The sequence below is a fragment of the Coenobita brevimanus genome, chromosome 103, assembly GCF_032717465.1.
Source record: "Coenobita brevimanus isolate Jiangsu-jjx chromosome 103, ASM3271746v2, whole genome shotgun sequence".
Classification (NCBI taxonomy): Eukaryota; Metazoa; Arthropoda; class Malacostraca; order Decapoda; family Coenobitidae; genus Coenobita; species Coenobita brevimanus.
In genome coordinates this window covers 11,466,723-11,475,511 of record NC_137056.1, presented here as the reverse complement: position 1 = coordinate 11,475,511, position 8,789 = coordinate 11,466,723, and the positions used below count along the sequence as shown (strand labels likewise).

The following is an 8,789-nucleotide window of genomic DNA, read 5'->3' as shown; positions in this document are numbered from 1 at the left end:
GCCGTCGGAAGTCGTCGGCCATACCTCACTAATCCAACAACACCGTCAGCTGCTAGAACGCACCGCTCACAATTTGTCAACTTTAAATTTATGGAATAAAATAGGTTCTTGGTATTATTTTCTTGGATTTAAATTGTTTTAACTTCATATTACGACTTTTGGGGAAGTTAGATATAGTAAAATAGGAATTCGTTTGTGAGAAAATGCGCTGAAACGTATTCCCGTTGAAAAGTGTGTAACCAAAAACACTGTCTGACTAGTGAAAACTTAACCTACCTTATTAATTTCATCTAATTTCATATTAGTATTTTTTTGTTGGCTAGGCTAAACTTGGTTAGGTTAAATTTTATTATATATATATATATATATATATATATATATATATATATATATATATATATATATTTTTTAATTCATATCATTATTTATTATAATATACTTAACCTACATTACAAATATTTTCTTAAGTCCAAAGAAAGTTAAAGAAAATGTTCATTGCTATGGACAGCAATGGGACAATAACCAGTTCATCTGGGTTAGGTTGAGTTATATATTTCTATAATTTGTTTCTGGTTTATTTAATATTTTCATATTTTTTTACACTAACCTTAACCTAAAGTATTATTTTTTCTACCAGTCTAAACTTTACCTATCCCATTATTATTATTTTATTATATTTAATTATTTATTATTTAATATTTTTTAGACGTCCATAATTAACCTAACCTGCTGGGGCTAGCCCTACAAGTACTGTAAAGCCCAAACTCTGCACATTGGCATTTTTCCGGTAGCAAGATAACGTAGTGTTATGATGACCTTAAGCTCCGGGGTGAGTGGGTTTCTCCTCTTGGTGTCATTCGATAAGGCGTCTCTCACAAGATTGGTGACATACAAAATACCGTCCCTGTCTAGCCGGTATCTCTTGATAAGCTCAGCATCACTGAGCTCGTTAAGCACGTCCCTTCTTCGGAAAATATTCCTCGGCTGGGGATCTGCTTGCTGTGGTGCGGCCATGTTGACACACTTCTGACGGTCATAGGCGGCGTTAAGACAGGGTGAACCCGAACATACCATCGCGCGTCTTATTATGGTCGTCCATAGGAGTTTATGGTCGACCATACGAGTTTCTGACGGAGTTATGTCTAAAATGCGCCATTTTGTTTAGATATGTACGACGGACTTAGCTATGACGGTTTGTAGAATTTGGGCCCAGGATACTGGCTCTGATGTATTCGTCCACGTCTCTGGGATCGCTGTACCGAATCCACGGTATTTCCAGCGCTCACTTGGCGATGGGGAGACGGTGGAGTTTCGTATCGTTCAGGCTGCCAAGGGTCCCGAGGCTACGGATGTCACTGGACCGGGTGGTGTTGCCGTGCAGGGCTCTGCTCATGCACGGCTCCGCCCCCCGGCCCCGAGACGCCAGCCTAGGGGTCCTGGGAGTTCTGGCGATACAAACACACTCGTTGCGATGTGTATCGCGACGGCTGAAGCTTTTAGTGGGGGTAGTAAGGCGGTTCTGGCTGTTCTCCTTCCTCAGATCTTCAAGGAGAATGGCCTTCCACGCCTTGCTATTCCCCGGAGCTTCACCCGCGATCCTCGTCTCCCCCCTCGTCAGGAGCGTCAGGCCCGGCGGCCACAGCCTCCACCTCCCCGCACAACACCGCAGAAACGGCTGCAGCTGGATGCCCCTCTCAACAGGGCGACTGGCACTACCACCACCGAACCTCTGATCACCGACCCGGAACCGTCGCAGGCCATGGAAACTGAGCATGGAGAGACCGTTGTGGAGGTTCACCTCCCTTCGTCAGGAGCTGAGGAGGAGTGTGTCTTCTCCCGTCCCTTCAGTCCATCTGGACGAAGCAGAGCCCTCCTTACCTTCTCCATCTGCTCCTGACGAAGAGGAGGTGCCTCTTCCTCCTTCACCACTGCCTGCTGCCATTGCTCGCCCCTCTTCTCCCCCTCCATCTAAGGAGAAGAGGAAGAAGTCGAAGAAGAAAGGAGGCAAAGCCAAGGCCGACCCCTCCAATGTCGCACGCAGTCTCGAGGCTCTTCTACCGCCCCTTTCTAATATCGCTAAACTCGACGCCCGCACTGATACGGATTTAGAAGAACTCCTATACGACCTCACGGATCCTATTGACGATCAGGAAACATTGCCTCATGTCTATCGGCATTTGTACCAGGAATTCCGTGAGGCGTATATTTCCAACTCCCTTTCTCCATCTCAGGAAGCCGTGATCCGTGAGGGCGTCGGGTTTGATCCACCTAGGGCTGCTCTGATTCACTACATCGCGGTCAGCCTCCTATCATAATCTTGCTGCCTTTTCCATCAGTTACTGCCCACTTTCATCCTCTGCAGTTGCCCTTTGCCTGTTTGCTGCCCTTGCCTCGTCTTTATTCTGGCTGCCGTCCCTGCTTTACTTTCTTTTTTATCTTATTTTTTATTTATTTATTTTTTTTTTTCACGCTTGTCTGCTTCTTTATTTGCTTTTTCTGTGACGGGCTCTTTAGTTTGCCCGTGTCCCCACCCCTGTTGTGGGGCAAAAAAAAAAAAAAAAAAAAAAAAAAGTGTGTGTGTGTGTGTGTGTGTGTGTGTGTGTGTGTGTGTGCGCGCGCGCGTGCGTGCGTGCGTGCGTGCGTGCGTGCGTGCGTGTGTGTGTGTGTGTGTGTGTGTGTGTGTGTGTGTGTGTGTGTGTGTGTGTGTGTGTGTGTGTGTGTAGCCAAAACGAAAAACGATTTTTATGAAACTTAGGATGGTTGGACTTGGGTCTCAGATGGGCCAGTTTCAGTTTGGACCCTAATAATTGTCCCCATTGGTGTTGCAATACGCACGCATGGAAGAGGCGGCGGGGCATTATTGCGTAGTTTCATTCGTCCTTGGAGAGAGAGAGGGAGAGAGAGAGAGAGAGAGAGAGAGAGTCTTCGGTACAGTGGGAGACAGTTGGTTACTGAGAGAGAGAGGGGGGGGGTACAGTAGCAAATACTTGGTTGGGGGAGAGAGAGAGAGAGGGGGGGGGCAATGGGAAGGGCAGTGGTATATTTATTTATTTTATTTTTTTTATCTATTTATTTATCTACATATTGTCCCATGAAGAGAGTATGGGGTCGAGGCTACGACTCTCAGTTCAGACATTTAAGGCGAGAATGACTAGTCGGCAGACCCTGAGTGGCAAATACGGGAACAATACACCCCAACCCAAATTTGAATTTAAACCCTTAATGGACCCCACCAGTTTGGAACACCTTAACCCCCTAGACCACCAGGCGTACTTATATTTGTTATACAGTTACCACTCAAGGCGGTAAAAGAGTTCCGGGGAAGTAGGAATCGATTTGGCATTTCACTCACCCTACAATCACCTGAGGGTAACACTATGTCTAGTGAGTGGAAGATGAGTCCCCCACCTGCCGTCACTGTGAAATACTAAAGTCACTAAAATAAAGGAGTTCTTGAAAGTTGGTATGAGTTGAAGTACTGAACAGAGAGTAGCAAAGATGCTCCTGGACTCCGGTGACGTAGTATATTGCTGCTACGTCCAGAGATCCTTACTGAATACAAGAAAGACATCGAATTGAAATAATTAATCAAGACGATAGTTATTCTTCCTTTGTGAACAGCAAATCACAAGGGGAGACCATATTGTCCGGAAATAACAAGAAAAAAATACTGAAGATATCGGTGGGCTGAACACATTAGTCCTTTTACTAACATCACATTTTTTTTTTTTTTCTGTGGCTGCAGCTGGACTATTTTATGCAATTTAGGAGAGACCTTCAGAACTGGACAGGGTAAGTGACAGCCCCCGTTAACACCCTTCACTGAAGCTGAAGAGACGCCTCATGTGATGACACCGATGTAACTGGACGGCACTACTGTCCAGTTACACAGACGTCCCTTAACTCCCTACTTATCCCCTGAAGGAGGAGGGTGTGGCTGCAGGAGGGCAGCTTCAACCTGCACTCCAATGGGTTCACCTTTCAGACGAGCGTGGGCCCGTAACAGCAACAAAATCATAACCCCTTTTATAACGAAAATGTCTCAAGTTGAATAAAATAAGTAGTATGCATACAATTACAAAATACGTCATCGTACTGAACGGGTTCCTACAAGAGGGCTCTCCTAAGTTTTGTAATGAGTTTAAATTTGAATGAAACCGCCTGGTTAGGCGAAATAGAAAACTAAATTTATTCCAGTAATGAGGGAGTGAAAGTACAATAGTCTCGCAGTCCTATCGGGCAGCAAAGCACTTGTCCAAAAGAGAGCCTTTTCTGAACAACCACGACCACCACCACCATCACCACAGTTACCACCACCACCACCATCATCATCATCATCACATCTACCACCACCACCACCACCGTCAGATCTACCATCAGCAACATCACCATCACAGCTATCATCGACACCATCATCATCATAGATACTACCAGCACCACCACCACTACAGCTACCATAACCACCACCACAGCTACCACAACCACCATCATCACAGCTACCACCACCGTCATCACAGCTACCACCACCAGCACCATTACCACCATTTTCTGCTAAATAAAATCGTCTGTTCGCATCATCAATGAAGTAATAGACATCGGAGTGTACAGTAGATGTGCAACCCCCTCCCACCCACCCCTCTCTCTCTCTCCGCAGAAATGTATGATACTCCACGGAAATGCCCCGCCGCCTCTTTCATGCGTGCGTTTTGTAACACCAATGGGGACCATTTTTAGGGACCAAAACACCCCTTCAGAAAATATCGATCGACATTAAATTGAAACTGGTCCATCTGGGACAGAATTCAAACCATTCTGCCAGGTTTCATAAAATTTTTGTTTTCCAGTTTTGGCTTCATTACACAAACGCACGCGCGCACGCACGCACGCACACACACACACACACACACACACACACACACACACACACACACACACACACACACACACACACACACACTATTAAAGTATCTCTCTCTCTATTTGTCCTTTCTCCATCCTTATCTTCCTCTCTTTCCTACCTTTCTTTCCTCTTTTTTCCCTCTCCTTCTTTACCTTGTATTCCCGTCTCTTCGCTTTATCACTTCTTTCTCTTCCTCTCCTCTTTCTCTCTTACCTTTCCTCTCATGGTCACCTCCACCCCCACCTTTAACCTTCAGACAATTTTTCAAGCATCTTTATACCTGTGTTCTCACCTGTACTATTGCAACATTCTCCTCCACCCGTCTATTTCTTCCTCCCCTACCATTACTTCTCTCTCCTGTGTCTTTCCTCCTCCCTCCCCCCTTCCAATTTCTAATTCCTCTCCTCCATTCTCTCTCCCTCATCTTCTTTTCCATCCATATTCTCCCTGTTTCCATACTCCCCTCTTTCCCTCGCTCCCTTCTCTTTTCTCCTCCTCCCCATTCCTTCCCTCCCTTTCTTCCTTTGCTCTTCCTCTCTCTCTCTTTTGTCCACTCTCTCTCCGGTTTTCTTTCTTCCTTCCATTCCTTCCCTCTTCTTCGTCCTTTCCTTTCCCTTCCTTCTCTTCATTTTTCTTTCCCTACCTACTGTATATCATTGTTCTCTTTCCTTCCGGCATCCTGAATCTCTTCTTTGTCCTGCTCTTTTCCTTCCCTCCCCTCCTACTGCTCACTACTTCCTTCTCTCCATCCCTCCCTTTTCCCCCCCTCTTCTTTAACCACCTCTTCTCTCATATATTTCCCCTCTTTTCCTTACCCCTCCCTCTTTTCCTTCTCTCAACTCTTTCCCTTCCCGTCCTCTTTTCCTTCGCTACCTATTTTTCTCTTCTCGTCTCCTCCCCAGCTCTCTTCCTCATTCTCCCCTTCCATCTCCCTTTTCTACCACAACATCCACACCATCACCACCTCTTACTTCCCCTCCTTCCCTCCCCTTTTCCCTCCATAACCTTACCCCCCTTACCCATCAGCTTTTCCCCTCAGCCAACTTTTCAAACCACTTTCCACCTGCGTTCACCTGTAAGCTAGCAATATATTCCTCTCTCCTCGCTCCTATTTCCCCTTTCCTCCCCTTCCTCTCTCTCCCTTATTATCTATCTCCTCTCCTTTTCCCATTTTATTTCCTCATCTCCTTTCCTTCTTACCTCCCTCGTTCCCCTTTCCTTCCATTCTCCAGTCTTTTCTTCCTCCCCTGCTCTTCTTCTTCCCTCTCCTCTCCTTCATCCTGTCCTTCCTATTCGCCTTTCCATCTTCCCTTCCTTCCCACACTCCTGTCCTCTCTTCGTTCCCTTCCTTCTCCTCTTCTTGAACTCCTTTCTTCTCCCCTTTCCCTCCACTTTCCCCTCCTCTCCTCACCTCTCCTTCCTTTGCTTTCTTCTCCTCCTTCCCATCCTCCTCACACCCTCACCAACTTTTACTTCTGAATCCAACTTTTCGTATCGTTTTACACCTGTCCTAACCTGTACTGTACCGATGTAATTAGTATCTGTATTGGTAGTGCAGCCGGAAGTTTTGTCATCTCTTCTCGCCTGGTCATTCTCCTTTCTTCCTCCTTCTCTCTCCTTCTTTCCCATCTTCTCTTTCTCTTTCCCTCTTCCTCTCTACCCTTCTCTGTCTTACTGTTTTCTCTTTCCTAACCATTCTCTTCATCTTCCCTCCTTTTCTCACTTTATTTCTCGACCTTCTCTCTTCTACGCCGCCCTTTACCAATTCTTCCTCTCCCCAACCTTTCCTTCCACTTCCTCGCTTTATCTCCTCTCTTCCCATTCTGTCTTTCTGAACCATTCCCTTCTTCCCCTCCTTCCCAACTCTCCTCCCTTTGTTTATCACTATCTCTTTTCTTCTTCTTCTCCCTTTCCCCACTCTCCCATCCTTCCCTGTCTTTTCCTTTCCTCCCCTCCTCTTTCACCCTTCTGCCCCTTTTGCTTTCCTCCTCCCCCCTTCCCTCCTCATTTTCCTTTCTTTCCTCTTTTCCCCTTCCCGCTCCACCCATCTTCCATTCCCCTTTCTCCTCCTTGCTTTCTCTTCCTCCTTTCTTTTCCTCGTCTTCCCCTCCCTTCCCATCTTCCCTTCTCCTACTTCCTCCTTTTCTCAACCCTTCCCCGGCCTATACTCATTTTAATTCATGATAAATTCTCTTTCTTAACTAAAATTTAGTTTTTGTAGGAAGTACTAGAGATATGAGATTTTGCACACTTCCACGAAATTCTGTAAGCTTTATTTATGAAGTAGGAATGGGTCTTCACTGGTTGCTAGCTAAATCGACCTTCCAAGTCTTACTACACTTGGCCATGAGGTGAGCTGAAAGGAGTTAGGGGTCTCCTATCAGGTGTGAGTAAACGCACTATAGGCATCTAAAGTCTACTTAAGAGAGAAAAAAAAAAGAAAGAGGGTTGTGGAGATTCTGGCTTCTGGAATAAGGATGTGTGTTTCTACGAGTTTTAAGCTGGGATGGAATTCTCAACACGTATCTACAGTCAACTCCCTCTCGTAACTCAGATTTTGGGTGCTGGAGAGAGATGGCTTCATGTGGTCGCACTGATATAATAGGGCACTAAACTAACTGGTTATACAAACATCTCTCAGTTACCTCCCCGTCTCCCGAAACGAGGATGATGGACTGCAGGTGCAGAGGAAGGTAAGCCTGCAGTCCACCGGGTTCACATTCAGATGAGCCTGGGGTTGCAACTATTTCTACTAACTTGGACACTTATTTGCATGAAGAACAAGGCACATGGGAACTTCCTGCCGTCTCCCTTCCTCGTATTTCCTCACACACACACACACACACACACACACACACACACACACACACACACACACACACACACACACACACACACACACACACACACACACACACACACACACACACACACACACACACACACACACACACACACAACTTCACCCATACACTAAGGGGACGTATCTTTCACTTTCCTCAGACCACCACTGCACGATTTTACACAATTACCGAACGATCTACAGTAATGACGAAGGTTAATGAAGAATGTATTTCATGTCTTCTCTTGAAAATTCTATCACAGTAAATAAAACCGTCAGGGTACCAACAATAAAATAAAAAGTAATAATCTTGTCTGGGTTAATAACATCGCCAGGAATGTAAAAGATATGATAAATACATCATCGAACTGAAGGGGTCAACATCTTGCATCCTATGACCCATTATTTATCTTATTCTTGTTATCTTTAGACGATTTTATTCACTGTAGGATAGAGTTTTCGAGCTGAAGGGGTTAGATACAGTTCTCTCTTACTTCCTTTCTACTAGGGAGTGCTTCTGGATTTTACAAAGTCAACCGATGGTAGTGTGATCAAAATATAAAAAAAAAGTCAAATACAAGGGGTTGAAAATAAGCATACAAATACGTGACTCTCAGTATGTTAAGCCGCACTGGGTCAACTGCGAATGAAAGCGGTCTGTAAATATGCTTAGATGAGACTGACATTTAGCTGATGTCTAGCAGGTACACTACAAGGACAAGGGTGGCCAGGTACAGAGAAGAAATGACATTATACATAAATTTTTAGCACACCCTTATCTGTCTGTTTGCCTATATGTGTGTGTCAACCTCTCTGTCTACTAACGTACCTATCTATCTACCAGTTTATCTCTACCTACCTGCTTACTAACCTATGTAGGTAACTGTCTACATATCCAGCTAGCCATAACTATCTAGATATCTACGGCTATTTATATCTTCGCCTATCTATATATCTACTAATCTCTGCTTATCTGTCGTTATGCCTGTGTACTTACCTTCCTTCCGACCTGTATGTCTGTCTGTCTACGTATCTTTATATCAATTC

At 45.1% G+C, this 8,789-nt stretch overlaps 1 protein-coding gene across 1 annotated transcript in view; it reads left to right on the top strand.

Annotated features, from left to right (window-relative positions):
- The first annotated feature begins 1,186 nt into the window (after positions 1-1,186).
- Positions 1,187-8,789, top strand: part of LOC145415588 (Y-box-binding protein 2-A-like) — an 8,375-nt gene continuing 772 nt past the window's right edge. Inside the window, exons 1-2 of the mRNA XM_080284809.1 lie at positions 1,187-1,465; positions 2,187-2,297. Coding sequence (XP_080140935.1) covers positions 1,187-1,465; positions 2,187-2,297 — 390 coding nt within the window. The remainder of the gene's footprint in view (positions 1,466-2,186; positions 2,298-8,789) is intronic.